At 45.5% G+C, this 18,161-nt stretch overlaps 1 protein-coding gene across 1 annotated transcript; it reads right to left on the bottom strand.

Annotated features, from left to right (window-relative positions):
- Nucleotides 1-1,030: 1,030 nt before the first annotated feature.
- On the bottom strand, nt 1,031-2,235 carry LOC147104375 (hydroxycarboxylic acid receptor 3-like). Its single transcript, XM_085962139.1, has one exon. It carries the CDS (start codon nt 2,233-2,235, stop codon nt 1,180-1,182), a length of 1,056 nt encoding a protein of 351 aa, XP_085818265.1. The 3' UTR covers nt 1,031-1,179.
- Between the last annotated feature and the right edge of the window lie 15,926 nt (nt 2,236-18,161).

The following is an 18,161-nucleotide window of genomic DNA, read 5'->3' as shown; positions in this document are numbered from 1 at the left end:
CTTATCCCATATATCACAGGACTTACATCACCTTCTCACTGCTGTTTATCTCAACAAACAGACTAAACAAAGGAACATTACATCTTACTTCCTTTTTATTCTACATCTTACTTTTTCTCTCTTACTGACTTGCTTGTTTCTATATAGTTTCATAGCCTATGTTGATTTTTTTAAATACATTATTTTTCAGTAAACCACCCCAAAGTTATTCCACATTAATGGTTAAGTACTTCCAGCAATGCTACATTTTTAATTTTTTTAATTTATATTCATTTATGAGATGTGTGTGTCACTGGCAAGGCCAGCATTTATTGCCCATCCTTAGTTGCCCTTGAGAAGGTGGTGGTGAGCCGCCTTCTTGAACCGCTGCAGTCCATGGTCCATGTGGTGAAGGTATTCACACAGTGCTGTTAGGGAGGGAGTTCCAGGATTTTGACCCAACGACGATGAAGGAACAACGATATACACCCAAGTCAGGATGGCGTGTGACTTGGAGGGGAACTTGGAGGTGGTGGTGTTCCCATGCGCTTGCTGCCCTTGTCCTTCTGGGTGGTAGAGGGCACGGGTTTGGGAAGTGCTGCCGAAGAAGCCTTGGCGAGTTGCTACAGTGCACCTGTAGATGGTATACACTGCAGTCATGTTGCGCTGGTGGTGGAGGGAGTGAATGTTTAAGATGGTGGATGGGTGCCGATCAAGCAGACTGCTTGATAGCACTGTCGATGACACCTTCCATCACTTTGCTGATGATTGAGAGTAGTCTGATGGGGCAGTAAGTGACTGGATTGGATTTGTTTTGTTTCTTGTGGACAGGACATACCTGAGCCATTTTCCACTTTATCGGGTATATGTCAGTGTTGTAGTTATACTGGAACAGTTTGGCTAGAGGCTAGGCTAGAGCCATGAGAGAAATGTTTTGTGATTGGGCGGAATGGGGTGCGGTTGGCAAGGGAGAACTTTACATATGCCATGACTCATCACAATCGTTCCTTTACTTTAAAGAACTTAAAGAAATATTTTGCAGGTGCACAACTTGACATTGCAAATTGCAGTTTATTTTAGCACTTATTCATTAGAAACAGATTGCCTGATAACAAATGTTTCAAATTTACCAAATTCCAAGGTTTTGCACTTATTCACAGGCTATACGTTAATTACAAAAGCTGATTATTAGCATTTAGTTCATACTGTAGACTCAGACTGAGATTGATCACAGGTATTACGGACCGATGCCCTTTTTAGATGTTGATCCACAACCAGTTCACTTTTGGGCTCTCTTGGTTGCATTCCTTGACCCGTTGCTGATCTGAAAAGGTTTAAATTAAGAGGAAGAAGAGCTTTTTTCAAAGCATCATTAAATGTCGAGCTTGAAAAGTAGTAAATAACTGGGTCAAGCACACTGTTCAGAAATGTCATAAATAATGTATTATAAAATACATGAACCGCTGTCTGATATGACTCGCAGTCTTCTGGGATTCTTTGCTTCGTAATTAAAACAGCGACTACAGCAACGTTTGTGGGCAAGAAACAAAATATAAAAACTGCTGCCACAGCTATCACAAGCTTTCCTGCTCGGTTATATTTACTCCTCATTTCAGTTTTCATCTGTTTTAACTTCCAGATGATGCAGGACGTGGAGAACAGGATAATCGGAGCTGGTAAAACAAACTTGAAAAGAATAAAAACAATATTGGTCCAAATTGCTATCGAGTTTAGAGGCTCGTATATGTTGAAAGGCTCGCAGTATGTCAGATTGCTGTGCGGGAAGGTGTGTGGTTCTATTAAAAGATGTGCAGAAATTGCCACTGCTAGAATCCACAGGACACCGGCGACCTTCACTGCACAGCTTGTCGGTATTTTGTTCACTTTATGGTGAGGGTGGACCACCTTAAAATAGCGATCGACCGCCATAACTGTAAGGAAAACGATGCTTGCTACCCGGTTTAGGGACATCAAAAATACCTTCAGACGACATGCAGCATCACCAAAAATCCAGTTCTTCTTACGTACAAAGTAATCTGCTCGAAATGGTAAACAGCAGATTAACAGAATGTCTGCAAGCGCCAGATTCAGTGAATAAACAGTGTTTGGTTTCCAGGGTTTTGCAAAAAAACAAAAGATCCATAAAGCAATTATATTTCCAATGAATCCAAGGATAAATGTTATAATAATTATTGGTGGATTGTAGGCCGAATTAATGTCTTCAGCAAGAACACATAGCTGGGTCCTGTTGTCCATTGTAGGCAGAATTGCAGTAAACTCAGTCACACAGCCACAGAAATGAGTTAATTAACTGAACATTACAACATTACCACAGTGACTACATTCCAAAAGTACTTTTGGAATGTAAAGCACTTTGAGACGTCCGATGGTCGCGAAAGGCGCAATATAAATGCAAGTCTTTCTTTGAATGATGCACAACCTTAAAAAGAGTTCTTGCACGTTACATCACAGATCATGGGTGGAGCTATATTAAAGCCAGAATATTAAATAAGTTGTATTATAAACTTACCTACAATATCCTAGAAAACCTTAAATACGTATTAAATATGCCCCTATTAAAATATATCAGGATAGAGAACAATGGAACCAGTTTCACCTGGTTCCATTCTTATCTATCTAATCGTAGCCAGAGAATCACCTGCAACAGCTTCTCTTCCCGCTCCCGCATCGTTACCTCTGGTGTCCCCCAAGGATCTATCCTTGGCTCCCTCCTATTTCTCATCTACATGTTGCCCCTTGGCGATATCATCTGAAAGCACAGCGTCAGTTTCCACATGTACGCTGATGACACCCAGCTCTACTTAACTATCACTTCTCTCAACCCCTCCACGGTCTCTAAATTTTCTGACTGCTTGTTCAATATCCATTTCTGTATGAGCAGAAATTTTCTCCAATTAAATATTGGGAAGACCGAAGCCTTTGATTTCGATCCCCGTCACGAACTCCGTTCCCTAGCCACTGGCTCCATCCCTCTCTCTAACATCTGTCTGAGGCTGAACCACACTGTTCGCAACCTTGGTGTCATATTTGACCCTGAAATGAGCTTCCGACCACATATCCGCGGCATAACTAAGAACGCCTATTTCCACCTCCGTAACATCGCCCATCTCCACCCTTGCCTCAGCTCATCCGCTGTTGAAGCCCTCATCCATGCCTTTGTTACCTCTAGACTTGACTACCCCAAAACACTCCAGGCTGGCCTCCCACATTCTACGATACATAAACTTGAGGTCATCCAAAACTCGGCTGCCCGTGCCCTAACTCGCACCAAGTCCCGTTCACCCATCTCCCCTGTGCTCGCTGACCTACATTGGCTCCCCGTTAAGCAAAGCCTCGATTTCAAAATTCTCATCCTTGTTTTCAAATCCCTCCATGGCCTCACCCCTCCCTATCTCTGTAATCTCCTTCAGCCCCACAACCGCCCCCCCACCCACCCCCGAGATATCTGCGCTCCTCTAATTCTGCCCTCTTGAGCATCCCTAATTATAATCGTTCAACCATCGGTGGTCGTGCCTTCTGTTGCCTGGGCCCTAAGCTCTGGAATTCCCTGCCTAAACCTCTCCACCTCGTTACCTCTCTTTCTTCTTTTAAGACACTCCTTAAAACCTACCTCTTTCACCAAGCTTTTGGTCACCTGCCCTAATTTATCCTTATGTGGCTCGGTATCAAATTTTTTGCCTTTTAATACTCCTGTGCAGTGCCTTGGGATGTTTTACCATGTTAAAGGGTCTATATAAATACAAGATGTTGTTGTTGAATTTGGCTGTTATTTTAAAGGGATATTATTAGAACTGTATTGTTGTATAACATTAAACTGTATTTGACTATTTATTTTGCCTTCCTGGATTGTATTCAGCACAAGGACATTCAGTCCTTGGGTAAGACCAATATCAGAATAGGGTCCTACAACAAGTGCAGGACCCTAGTTTGAATATTTTATTCATTGTATTAAATAGTTCTGGCACGCGCCCTGGACGCCTATGGAGCCACCTGATCCCATTTGATGGGCGTGCACTTCTGTCTTGTAATGAGCATATGCGCCTGTCTGCCATTCTAGATGCTTAGGTACCTGTTTTGTACCTGAAAAATGGGCGCACTGCCGTCGAATTTCTAGCCCATATGCTTTTCAGCAGGATTAACTGAAACATACCATGAAAATGTTATTTTAAACAGCTCACCATAACGTAGATGAGTCATTGCATTTAACGAGTTCTGGTACAGCTATATGCAAGATTAAGGACAGAAAAGTAAAATAAGATGTTTTAGTCAAACTTATGTATCATTTCTCATTATAAGCCCCAATTTAAAGCCCATGCACCCGATGTGAATGGGGCGTGTGAGTGGGTTACCAACTTCCTGTCGACCTCACGCCTCGTGCCATTTCAATAGGCACATTTCAGGTAGCGTGCAAAACCCTCACCCCAAGCAGGCTACCTGTGCTTGTAATTGCCTCATGGCTCCCAAGATTTAAAGACAACCTACATCTCTTAAAGGGGCCTTTGGTGAGTGATGGCGCTGTTGCTGAATGAAAAATGTCTGCTGTCATTGCTGCCCCTGTAAGGATAGGCTCATAGATTATTAAATCGAATAAGCTCGTTGACATTTAATATATTTATGTAATATTGAGCTAGAGTACTGTATTTGTTTAAAACACACTTCAGAAAGACACACAGAAATAAGAACATAAGAAATAGGAGCAGGAGTAGGCCATTAGGACCCTCGAGCCTGCTCCGCCATTTAATGAGATCATGGCTGATCTGATCTTGGGCTCAGCTCCATTTCCCTGCCCGCTCTCCATACCAGACAAGCTTTAAGCACAGCAGGGGAGGAATGTGAGAAAGGATGTCAATTGCTCAATGGACACCAGTGTATACACAGCAGTAAGTTGCTTTTGCAATAAAGATCAGTAGAGATGACAACATCTTGAGTAAACTATAAAGAAAGCAGAAGCTTCTTACTTTACAAGCTGACAGGAAGGTATTCCGGCAGAAATATGTGTAATGAAAGATAGTTGGCCACTGTCTAAAAGGATGACAACTTTAGACAATGCAACAGGTTATTGATAATGATAAGGCCCCTATGGTTGTGCATGTTCATCTGTTCTATGACCCAAGGGTCATAAGGATGCCCAACAAAGTTAAACTCAATACCTCAGGGTTACAAGCTAAAAATTGAAGGCATGAATTGTAAAGGTCAAAAATATGACCATACATGGGCAGTGAAATAATTATAAAGAGAGGAATAAAGCTCTTGCTACTTGTCACTTCAGGAGATCGGGAGTCAACATCAGAAACCAGCCGAGTGTCCCAAGCATGTAAGTCTGTTGTCGACTACTTAATTGCTTCTATTCAAATAGGTCCAATAGGCTCTTGTTAACTGTCTATTAATGCTGTGTCCAAATGGGTTTGCATGGACTTGGATAAATAAAGTAATATGTCGAACTGACCTCTCATGAGTTAATTAGAACCCAAACCTTAACACATTGTATGTAAGAGATTGCGTTTTATTATACCATTCACTTGATTTAATGAAAAGTATTAACCAGACGCTTTCAGTGTTTCTTAGTCCTCGAACTTGCAGAGGCAAAGAATGTGTGGCAATATCCTACAATACTTACACTTAAGGGGAATAGGAATATACGATAATAGTCTATAAGCCCAACACCCCCCATTTCTCAGACAGTGTCATGGAGGTCCTGCTGGAGGAGGTGAGCAGGCGGGCGGAAGCGTTGTTTCCCGCAGCCGGGTGCAGACTGTGCTGACTGATTGAGCTGTTGCTGCATGAAAATGTCTGCTGACCTCAAAGGTAATAATCTCTGGATTGTTACCTGAGCCACGCGCAAATTGGCATAAGGACAAACAGATTAGAGGTTTAAATGTGTGGCTCAAAGAGTGGTGTGGGAGGAAGGGGTTTCGGTTAAAGGGGCATTGGGGAAAGAGGGAGCTGTTCCGTTGGGACGGGCTCTGCTTAAACCAGGCGGGGACCAGTGTCCTGGCGAACCAAATAACTAGGGCAGTAGACAGGGCTTTAAACTAATGAAGGGGGGGGTGGGAGGATTCAGGAAAGAGTAAATTTAAAAGCAGCGAGAGAAAGTCAAAGCTAAAGGCACTATATCTGAATGCACGAAGCATTCACAACAAAATAGATGAATTAATAGCGCAGATAGAAATTAACAGGTTTGGTCTAATAGCCAAAATGGAGATGTGGTTGCAATGTGGCCAAGGTTGGGAACTAAATATTGCAGGATACATAACTTTTAGAAGGGATAGGCAAAATGGAAAAGGAGGGGTAGCCCTGAAAATAAAGGATGGGATAAAGACAGTAGAGAGAAAAGATCGTAGCTCCAAAAATCAAGAAGTAGAAAATATTTCTTAAGGCTAAAGGGATCAAGGGATATGGGGAGAAAGCAGGGACATGGTACTGAATTTGGATGATCAGCCATGATCTGACTAAATGGCGGAGCAGGCTCAAGGGGCCGAATGGCCTACTCCTGCTCTATCTTCTATGTTTCTATGAATCAGTTTGTGTGGAGCGAAGAAACAGCAAGGGGCAGAAAACATTGGTGGGAGTTGTTTATAGGCCCCCAAACAGTAGTTGTAATGTAGGGCAGAGTATAAATCAGGAAATTAGAGGCGCATGTAACATGGGTAATACAGAAATCATGGGGGACTTTAATCAACATATAGACTGGGCAAACCAAATTTGCAGTAATAGTGTGGAGGATGAATTCATGGAATGTATGCAAGATAGTTTTCTAGATCAGTATGTTGAGGAGCCAACTAGGGAACAGGCTATTTTAGATCTACTATTGTGCAATCAGAAAGGGTTAATTAATAACCTTGTAGTAAAGGGCCCTTTAGGGAAGAGTGACCATAATATGTTAGAATTTTATATTAAGTTTGAAAGTGACTTAGTTAAATCTGAAACCAGGGTCTTAAATCTTAACAAAGCAAACTATGTAGTTATAAGTGGCAAGTTGGCTAATGTAGATTGGGAAACTACATTAAAAGATATGACAGTGGACGAGCAATAACTAGCATTTAAAGAATTAATACATAATTTACAATAAATATGCATTCCTTTAAGGCACAAAAACCCCACAGGAAAAGTGGTCCAACCATGGCTAACAAGAGAAGTTAAAGATAGTATTAGATCAAAGAAAGAATCTTATAATGCCGCCAAAAAGAGTAGTAAGCCTGAGGATTGGGAGGATTTTAGAATTCAGCAAAGGAGGACCATGAAATTGATAAAGTTAGGGAAAATAGAATATGTGAGTAAACTAGTGAGAGACATGAAAACAGACTGTAAAAGCTTCTATAGGTATGTAAAAAAGAAAAGATTAGCGAAAGTAAATGTGGGTCCCTTACAGGCTGAGAGAGGAAAAATTATAATGGGAATTAAGGAAATGGCAGGGAAATTAAACAAATACTTTGTGTCTGTCTTTACGCAAGAAGACGCAAAATACTTCCCGGAAATAGTGGACAACCAAGGATCTAGCGAGAATGAGGAACCGAAAGAAATTAGTATTAGTAAAAACAAGTACTAGAGAAATTAAATGGACTGAAAGCCGATAAATCTGCTGGACCTGATGGCCTACATCTTAGGCTTTTGAAAGAGTTGGCTATAGAGATAGTGGATGCATTGGTTGTCATTTTCCAAAATTCCATAGGTTCTAGAACGGTTCCTGCAGATTGGAAGGTAGCAAATGTAACCCCACTATTTAAGAAAGGAGGGAGAGAGAAAACGGGAACTACAGGCCAATTAGCCTGACATCAGTAGTAGGGAAAATGATGGAATCTATTATTAAGGATGTGGTAACAGGGCACTCAGAAAATAATAATAGGATTGGGCAGAGTCAACACGGATTTATGAAAGGGAAATCATGTTTGACAAGTCTATTAGAGATTTTTGAGGTTGTAACTAGCAGAATAGATAAGGGGGAACCAGTGGATGTGGTGTATTCGGATTTTCAGAAGGCATTCAATAAGGTGCACACAAGAGGTTATTAAACAAAATTAGGGCTCATGGGATTGGGGGTAATTTACTAGCATGGATTGAGGATTGGTTAATGGACAGAAAACAGAGAGTAGGGATAAATGGGTCATTTTCAGGTTGGTAGGTTGTAACTAGTGGGGTACCGCAAGGATCAGTGCTTAGACCTCCGCTTTCACAATCTATATCAATGATTTGGATGAGGGGACCAAATGTAATATATCCAAGTTCGCTGATGATACAAAGCTAGGTGGGAATATAAGTTGTGAGGAGGATGCAAAGAGGCTTCAAGGGGATATACACAGGCTAAGTGAGTGGGAAAGAACCTGGCAAATGGAATATAATGTGGAGAAATGTTAAGTTATCCACTTTGGTAGGAAAAATAGAAAATCAAAGTATTTTTTAAATAGTAAGAGATTGGGAAATGTTGGTGTTCAGAGGTACCTGGGTGTCCTTGTACACAAATCACTGAAAATTAACATGCAGGTACAGCAAGCAATTAGGAAAGCAAATGGTATGTTGGCCTTTATTACAAAGAGGATTTGAGTATAAGAGTAAAGAAGTCTTATTGCAATTATATAAGGCCCTGGTGAGACCACACCTGGAGTATTGTGTACAGTTTTGGTCACCTTACCTAAGGAAGGATATACTTGCCATAGAGGGAGTGCAACGAAGGTTCACCAGACTGATTCTTGAGATGGGGGGATTGTCCTATGAAGAGAGATTGAGTTGACTAGGCCTATATTCTCTAGAGTTTAGAAGAATGAGAGGTGATCTCATTGAAACATACAACATTTTACAGGGCTTGACAGGGTAGATGCAGGATGTTTCCCCTGTTTGGGGAGTTTAAAATCAGGGTCACAGTCTCAGAATAAGGGGTCGGCCATTTAGGACTGAAATGAGGAGAAATGTCTTCACTCAAAGGGTTGTGAAACTGTGGAGGCTCAGACGTTGAGTATATTTAAGACAGAGATCAATAGATTTTTGGATATTCAGGGAATCAAGGGATAGGGAGATAGTGCAGGAAAGTGGAGTTGAGGTAGAAGATCAGCCATGATCTTACTGAATGGCGGAACAGGCTCGAGGGGCTGAATGGCCTACTCCTGTTATCACCTTCTCACTGCTGCTTATCTCAACAAAAACAGTAAACAAAGGAACATTATATATTTCTTTCCTTTTATTCTACATCTCACTTTGTCTCTTTTAATTACCTTCTTTATTTCTATTTAGCTGTATCCTTCGTGGCCTATGTTGATTTTTTGAAGACATTATTTTTCAATAAACTCCAACCCAAGGTTGTACCACATTTTCTACTGGGATGGTTCGGTACTTCCAGCAATGATACGTGAGAAAAATATAGTGCTGAATTTTGCCGGCGCTCAGAGGGCGGGTTCGGAGGCGGGTCCGCTGTCAAAATCCAAATGATTGACAGCGCGGCGGTATCCCGCTCTAAACCCGCCTCCTTGTGAGTTTCCCCTGTGCCAGTTCTGCCTGCGCTTTGCAGACACAGCACTGAGCGGTGGGTCATTCAATTGTGCTAGTTGCGAGGGTGTTTAAGCCAATTAACTCACCATTTTAGCAGGCACAAAGTATTTTCCTAAGTTTTTCACAAGGGTCCCGTCGCTTGGGGATTACGCCACATAAGTATGTCGGATTCTGAACAACTCTCCATTTCTTTCAATATGTGACAGGTGCAAAAGTGGTTTATAACCTACCATTTTACAGCTGGTCACTTTCCACTCTCAGAAGCTTCAGGCTTGAGCATTTGAAACAGATTTTTAAGCTTTATGCATTTGGGAAGTGTTTGCAGTAAACTCCCTATTCTCTGTCACCTCCTTGCAACATCATATCTAACCCTTGATAGATTGGTTCTGTCATCTAAACTTCACCTGCCATATGAATCATCAGAATGGGCACGATTTATGCTCTGTCACCTTGTTCCTCCGAATCTGATGACGATCAGCCGCAGCAGTAGCAGAACCAGCCACACCAGCAGCAGCAGCAACAACTAAAACGCCAACCTTCTCCTCAACCACCTGATGCTGTACAGGGCAGAGTGCATCAGCGCAGGGCTGCACCGCATCGGAGGCCATACCCCCAAAACAGGGTATACAGGCAGACGATGAGCTTCCTCAACATGACAGAGCAGCAGTGTCAAAGGAGGCTCAGGCTTTCGCGCCAGGTCATCGCCGACATTTGCGCTTTACTGGAGCAAGACCTGCAACCCAGAGGAAGGGGTGGACACTCCTTACCAGGGGCTGTCAAACTCACCCTTGCCCTCAACTTCTTTGCCTCAGGCTCCTTCCGGGTATCTGCAGCAGACCTTTGCGGCATCTCGCAGTCGGCCGCCCATAGCTGCATCGCACAGGTTTCCGATGGACTCCTTAACAAATCCGCAAATTATATTCATTTTGCCACTGATGAAGCCGCTGTCAATGAATGTGCGCTTGGCTTTGCCGGTCTAGCTGACTTCCCACGGGTGCAGGGAGTCATCGACTGCACACATGTGGCCATTAGGGCACCCCATCACAATCCAGTAGCTTGGTTAACCGCAAGGGCTCCCACTCCCTCAACGTTCAGCTGGTCTGCAACCATAGGAAGATTATCATCCATGTGTGCGCCAAGTTCCCTGGCAGCTGCCATGACTCGTACATCCTGCGCCATTCCACCATCCCTCAGTTCTTCGCACCACCAAACAGTCTTAGCGGCTGGCTGTTTGGAGACAAGGGCTATCCCCCGAAGACGTGGCTCATGACACCTTTGAGGAGGCCAACAAATGAGTCTGAGGGGCATTATAATCAAAGCCACATCTCCACGAGAAGTGTCATCGAGCCGGCAATAGGCTTGCTCAAAATGCGCTTCCGATGCCTCGACAGATCTGGAGAAGCCCTTCAAAATGCACCAGCTGGGGTCTCACGAATAGTTGTCATCTGCTGAGCCCTGCACAACATAGCGCAGCAGTGAGGATTAGTGCTGGATGAGGAAGACGCTGCTGAGCACAGAGCCTCATGGGAGGACGAGGAGGAGGAGGACAAGGCAGCTCACCATGAGGTTGGTTATGAGGATGAGGAACACCTGGATGAGCCGGCGGTCCCATTGCGACCAGTACGCAAGCACATTGCTGCCCGTCATGCCAAGGATACTTTATCAAAGGCAGATTTCAATAACATCATGCAGCTCATACATGTGGCTGTCACCTGCATACGCAGGTTTGCATCACCCAACACCATGCAGCAGTCAAACAATGATTCGTCCCTTGTTTTGACTCTCACCACCATTGCTGGGTGTGAAATGAGCCCTGACCCTTCACTCTGCCACTTCCATTTCATCACACAAACTTGCCAACGACCTCCAAGTGTGACAATTAGATGATTTATTAACAGCACTTCATAGAATACTAACATGACATTGATAAAGAAAGATACACCTAAGTGATCATTCTTTTCCGGGTGCTTTTACATTGTGCTACCCCTGCAGCTTCAGCAGAGGTAGAGGCAGCCTCCTCATCTCTGTGCTGCACCTGCTTAGATACCTTTGGCAGTCGCCCTCTGGGTTTTGGAGCCACGGATGGCTCTGCCAAAGTCTGCTCCCCCTGCGACGGTGTATGCGGAGACTTGGCCATCTGTGGCTGTGACCAAGGGGTTGCCAAGGGGGTGGAAGTCAGAGCTCTTGGAGCGGAGCCCCCACTGCCATGTCCCCTCCCACCATCATCCCTCTCATTGGCCACCCGCACTTCCCTGCTAGCAAGTAGCTGGAGAGCACCTTGCTGCACTTCAGTGGGGCCATGATGGCCCACATCTATACTGACATCACTCCTACAAAGGACGTCTATGAGCCTCTGGTTTCTCTCCTCCATAGATGCCCATCTCTCCTCCATTTTCTCCCATTTCTCCTCCATAGATGAGCATCTCTTTTGAAGAGAACCATGTTCTCATGTGACTGGCGCCGTGTCTCCTCCATGCAGGTGGCCATCCTATCCATGGAGGAAGCTATAGTTGCCAGTGAGTGCGCCACGGTATTGCTCATGCAGGAGATGGACTCCTCCATTCTCTGCACAGTCGCAGTCACCGCAGTCGCAAAACCAGTCAGAGCCTGCAGCTCCAGGATCACCCTCTTCCTGGATGGCCCCCAATGCTCAGCGTTTGCATGCAGCTGAGCAGATCTAGGAGACTCCTGAGCCTTCAGAGTAGGAGTCTCCACTGCTGTCAATGTCTCCACCATCTGCTGCTGCTCAGTTGTAATCTGAGAGACACCAGGTGACAACACTACTCTACCTCGCGACATACCCACAGAGGTGTGCGACTCTGCACTGGTGCTGGGTTATGTTGTCTGAGGTGACGCTGCACCCTCAGAGGCAGGAGGCTCCTCTGAGGAGTCTTCTTGCTGCTGCTCCTGGACATTGTGGGGGCTCTTGATGGATAGAGTTAGAGGGGTAGATGAAGGTACAAGGGATATTGGGCTGTGTACTGTTGTGCAAGAGTAGGGGTGGCAATGTAGAGTGGTGTGAATGTGATGAGACGCACAGCAGCATCAAGGTAATTGTGGCTTAATACTCACTTTTTCTGATCTTACTAGATCATTGAACCTCTTGCAGTGAATCACCACTGACAGCCCCGTAACCTCCTGCTAAATCTGCAACCACGCTGCATTTGTCTGCTGGGGAGGCCTCTTCCTGCCATCTGCAGGGAAGAGAACCTCTCTGTTGTGCCTGTGTATAATAAGACACAGACTGCAGGAGAAACGGTACAACAGGTGTTTACTCAACGTGGCTCACACTGGAACTGACTGTACAGATTACTACTCAGTGCTATATACAGGTGTGGTCACTGCCGGTACTACAGTATACATGAGCTGTAAAAAGTCATTCCCCCCTTAAAGGTATATACATTACAATTCCTCCGCTTTTAGATTAACAGTACTATAACACTCATTTAACAATTAAATATCAAACTAATTACAATTAACACTTTTAACATGCAACATTAACTGAAAATAGTCTATTTATATATTCAGTCTTTGGGGAGGCTTCCTGATCCTTTCTGGATAGCGCCTTTCCCGAGTGTCTTGCTCTTGGTGCGGAGGCGATTCTGGCACCCTGTCGTCGGTTGGTTCATCAGCTTCCGATGCTACTGTTTCTGGGGTAGATGCGACCTGTACGTCGGGTTCATCACCAGGTACGTATGGGCGAGGCATGGGGTTGACTTGTCCCTGTGACTCTAGGATCTGGTCAGCATGGCATCTCACGATGCTCTCCCCAACGTCCACTGTGTACATTAGTGGGCCCTGCCGTGTGCATATCGTTCCTGGCTGCCATTTTTCTGATCAGTAGTCGCGGGCCAAGACTGGTTGCCCTACATTGAAGCTCCTTGTTGGCTTCTCATGGATGTGCTGGAATTGCTTACTCTCAACATCTCTTCGTACATTTGGTCTGAGCAAATCCAGGCGAGATCTTAACCTTCGGTTAAAGAACATCATGGCTGGTGCCTGGTTGGTGACTGCATGTGTCGCATTCCGGTAGGTGAACAGGAAATTGTCCACCTTGTGCTGCAGCGGAATGTTGTCATTGTACATAGCCTTTATTGCCTTCTTAAAGGTTTGTACGAACCTCTCAGCCAATCCATTTGTGGCTGGATGATATGGGGCGGAACTCTTCGGACACAAACTGTGGTCCGTTATCGGAGCAAATCTGTTCTGGCAAGCCATTCCTGGCAAAAATGGTCCGTAGGACTGCAATAGTTTTCTCTGTGGTGGTGGAGGACATTTTGATGACCTCAGGCCATTTCGAGTGCGCATCCACGGCTATTAAAAACATTGAGTCCATGAATGGACCAGCAAAATCAATATGCACCCGTTGCCATGGAGATGAGGGCCACTCCCATGGGTGTAGAGGGGCCTGTGGTGGTGCATTTTGGACTTTCTGGCATCCTGAGCAGCTCTTGGTCAGGTCCTCGATTTGTTTATCGATTCCCGGCCACCACACATAAGCCCTGGCTAGGCTTTTCATTTTTACCCCTCCCAGATGAGCCTCATGAAGCTCATTGAGCACTCTATCCCTTAACTTGGGTGGAATTACCACTCGGGATCCACACATCAAGGTCCCCCGGCACACTGACAGCTGTTCTCTCCTTGTCGAGAATGCTGGTAACAGTGAGTCGCCATGTGCTGGCCATCCCTTCACCGTCAAATCATATACCCGAGACAGTGTGAAATTTGATCAAGGTTTTCAAAATTACAAGGGGTTTTGTAGAGTAAATAAGGAGAAACTGTTTCCAGTAGCAGGAGGGTCGGTAACCAGAGGACACCGATTGAAAATAACCGGCAAAAGAACCAGAGGGGAGATGAGGAGAATTTTCTTATGCAGCGAGTTGTTGTGATCGGGAATGAGCTGCCTGAAAGGGCAGTGGAGCAGATTCAATAGTAACTTTCAAAAGGGAATTGGATAAATAATTGAAAAGGAGAAATTTGCAGGGCTGTGGGGAAAGAGCAGGGTAGTGGGACAAATTGGAGAGCTCTTTCAAAGTGCCAGCGCAGACTTAATGGGCCGAATGGCCTCCTTCTGTGCCGTATCAATCTATGATTCTATGATCTATGTGTCTCTCCACCCCGGTGTCAAAGGTGCAATGGATGTTAATCCAAATAATTCCCCCGTGAGATTCTGTGTGGATTTCTGTGCCGTTATGACTCTATGACTCATTCCATTAGCCTGCACTGTTTCTAGATTTTCACCATTTAGAAGGTATTCTGTTCTATCCCTTTTAGCTCCAAAGCAGATGACCTCACATTTTCTTACATTGAAATCCATTTGCCACAGTTTTGCCCATTCGATTTATCTATTATTGGCCTGGAATTTGCAGTCCGGACGATGGTGAACTGGCAGCGTTTGCAGTCATTCCGCGTTGGAAACTGACCAGCATGCGCCGGAAACCCTGAAGTTGTGGTCTGTCATTCACAGCTCCGACACAGGCTGCGCTGTTGAACGTCGGAAAACCCGAACTTCTCGACACAGACATCGCAAGATCTTTGTGTGAAACTTACTCCGGGGCCAACGGTGAACACCTTCGCCGCTGACAGCAAATTCCGGGCCAATATCTCTTTATAATTCCATCTAGACTGCTTACAATGCCGTCTATCTTTGTGTCATCAGCAAACTTGAATATGTGGCTTTCTATCGCATCATCTAAGTCGTTAATAAGTATGATGAATGGTTGAGGCCCCAACACCGATTAATTGAATTCAAGCCCTTTATTATAATTCTAACTGCAGTACTCAACATTCACCACAGGATAGCACTGTAGCAGTGAATTTCCTGGAGCACACAGTGTGATAAAGGTAAGTTCATTTTACTTACCAAGTGGCCCACAGAAATCCACATATTCCTGCTCCCCTGCTCCTGTTTTTTCCAAATAGCATGTGTTCCGCTGTTGGAGCCTGCTCTGCTTGCCAACCCCTTCTGTTTAATGGCAGTATTGCCGCTGCTGCCGTGCCTCTCTCCCCCAACATTTGTTAAATGGCCGCCCTGGTAACTGAGCCATTCTGCCTGGCGCTGCTTAACTGCCCTTGCTTGATTGCTCATTTTTCTGCCACCTCACAAGTATTGCAGTACAGTGATCTTCTCGCTTGTTGCCCTCAATGGCCCTATGGTAACCAGAGGGAAAAACTAATTTTCAATACTGCTTCACCCTGTGCCCACATATTAGCTGCTCGATAGCCTTGTATTTAATTCATTTCCCCAGTGAGGCCCTAAACTTTAATTAGTTTTGCTGACTGATGGCCCAATCTTTATTTAATTAATATTGTTGATGTGTAGGAACCCTTTAAGTTAATTAATTTTGTCAAGCAAAAACAACGTTCAAGATAGAAAGGGGGAGATCATTGATAAACTAAATCAAACCTAGAGAGGATAAACCCCCTGGTTTGGATGGATTGCAACCACGCATATTAAAAGAAGTTAGGGAAGTGATAGCAGAGGCACTATTACATATCTATATCTATAAAAGACCTCTTCTGTCTGTCTGTCTGTCTGTCTGTCCGTTCTCTATACGTTCGAAAGTTATAGAGCGTACCTACACGCACGTCACATCAAAAGAAAGCTTACGATTACGGACCAGTCATAGGCGTATTTACTTTTCCGTCAGACAAAAATCGTGCCCACGGTATCCAAAAAACTTTCAAAATTCCGCTCATTAAATGGGAAAAGTTCCGCTCATTCGCTCATTAGCATTGAGTGACGTGAAGGTTGACCAATCGTACGGTCGAGCGACCTGACAGTTGATCGATGGTTGACCAATCGCTGCGTCACGGGGGCGGGTTCATTGCGTGTGCGGGCGGGCCATCCTACAGTTGAGTGTTGAGTGACTTGACGATTGACCAATCCTACAGTTCAGTGACCTGACGGTTGACCAATCGGTGCGTGTGTGGGCGGTCCTTATCATTCTGAACCGAGGTGAATGGCCGCCATCTTGATTCTTCACGATTTTTTTCCCACACTTTCTGTGTGTTAGGGAACTAAGGAAAATAACAATTTATTTGAGTTTTAAATTGTATTTAGCAACAGTAGGAAATGAAGTGATCCCCTGCCCTTCGCCCGGAGGCTCGCATACTTTGACGGCCATTTCGAGCGGCTGTGCCGGCGCCGGGCGCAGCCTAGCAGCCCGGGAAGCCTGGGCCTTGAGTTGCGGGCTGTGCCGGGAGCCGCCGCGCACAAAACTTCCCCGCGGCGTCAACAGCCCCGTCCCAGAGCCCGACCCAAAGCCACCAGGTCATCGGCCGTGGCAGGCCGTGCCGGGAGCTGCCGCGCACAAAACTTCCCTGCGGCGTCAACAGCCCCGCCCCAGAGACCGACCCAAAGCCATCAGGACACCGGCCGCGGCGGGGCGAGCCGGGAGCTGTCGCGCACAAAACCTCCCCGCGGCGTCAACAGCCCCGCCCCAGAGCCCGACCCAAAGCCATCAGGTGAGCGGCCGCGGCGGCCCAGTCTCTCTCTCTCTCTCACACTCCCAATCTCTCTCTCTCTCACACTCCCAATCTCTCTCTCTCTCTCCCAATCTCTCTCTCTCACACTCCCAATCTCTCTCTCTCTCACACTCCCAATCTCTCTCTCTCTCACACTCCCAATCTCTCTCTCTCTCACACTCCCAATCTCTCTCTCTCTCACACTCCCAGTGTCTCTCTGTCTCACACTCCCAATCTCTCTCTCTCACATTCCCAATCTCTCTCTCACACTCCCAATCTCTCTCTCTCTCTCTCACACTCCCAATCTCTCTCTCTCTCACACCCCCAGTCTCTCTCTCACTCCCAGACTCTTTCTCTCACACTCCCAATCTCTCTCTCTCTCACACTCCCAGTCTCTCTCTCTCACACTCCCAATCTCTCTCTCTCACACTCCCAGTCTCTCTCTCACACTCCCAATCTCTCTCTCACACTCCCAATCTCTCTCTCACACTCCCAATCTCTCTCTCACACTCCCAGTTTCTCTCTCTCACACTCCGAGTCTCTCTCACACTCCCAATCTCTCTCTCTCACACTCCCAATCTCTCTCTCTCTCTCACACTCCCAATCTCTCTCTCTCACACTCCCAATCTCTCTCTCTCACACTCCCAATCTCTCTCTCTCTCACACTCCCAATCTCTCTCTCACACTCCCAATCTCTCTCTCACACTCCCAATCTCTCTCTCTCATACTCCCAGTTTCCCTCTCTCACACTCCGAGTCTCTCTCATACTCCCAATCTCTCTCTCTCACACTCCCAGTCTCTCTCTCTCTCTCTCTCACTCCCAATCTCTCTCACTCACACTCCCAGTCTCTCTCTCTCTCACTCCCAATCTCTCTCTCTCACACTCCCAGTCTCTCTCTCTCTCTCCCTCTCACTCCCAATCTCTCTCACTCACACTCCCAATCTCTCTCTCTATCACTCCCAATCTCCCTCTCTCTCACACTCCCAGTCTCTCTCTCTCACACTCCCAGTCTCTCTCTCTCACACTCCCAGTCTCTCTCTCTCACACTCCCAGTCTCTCTCTCTCACACACTCCCAGTCTCTCTCTCTCACACACTCCCAGTCTCTCTATCTGTCTCTCACACACTCCCACTCTCTCTCTCTCTCTCTCTCACACACTCCCACTCTCTCTCTCTCTCTCTCTCTCAGACACGCCCACTCTCTCTCCCTCTCTCTCT

Source organism: Somniosus microcephalus, chromosome 19, assembly GCF_052327205.1.
Source record: "Somniosus microcephalus isolate GS21.2 chromosome 19, FLI_Smic_1.0, whole genome shotgun sequence".
NCBI classification, from domain to species: domain Eukaryota; kingdom Metazoa; phylum Chordata; class Chondrichthyes; order Squaliformes; family Somniosidae; genus Somniosus; species Somniosus microcephalus.
The sequence above is the reverse complement of the archived record's forward strand: the minus strand, read 5'-3'. Positions and strand labels throughout refer to the sequence as shown.

What these genes read in the sequence shown, in the direction of transcription:
- LOC147104375 (XM_085962139.1), bottom strand. Translation starts at nt 2,235, where the DNA reads ATGGACAACAGGACCCAGCTATGTGTTCTTGCTGAAGACATTAATTCG.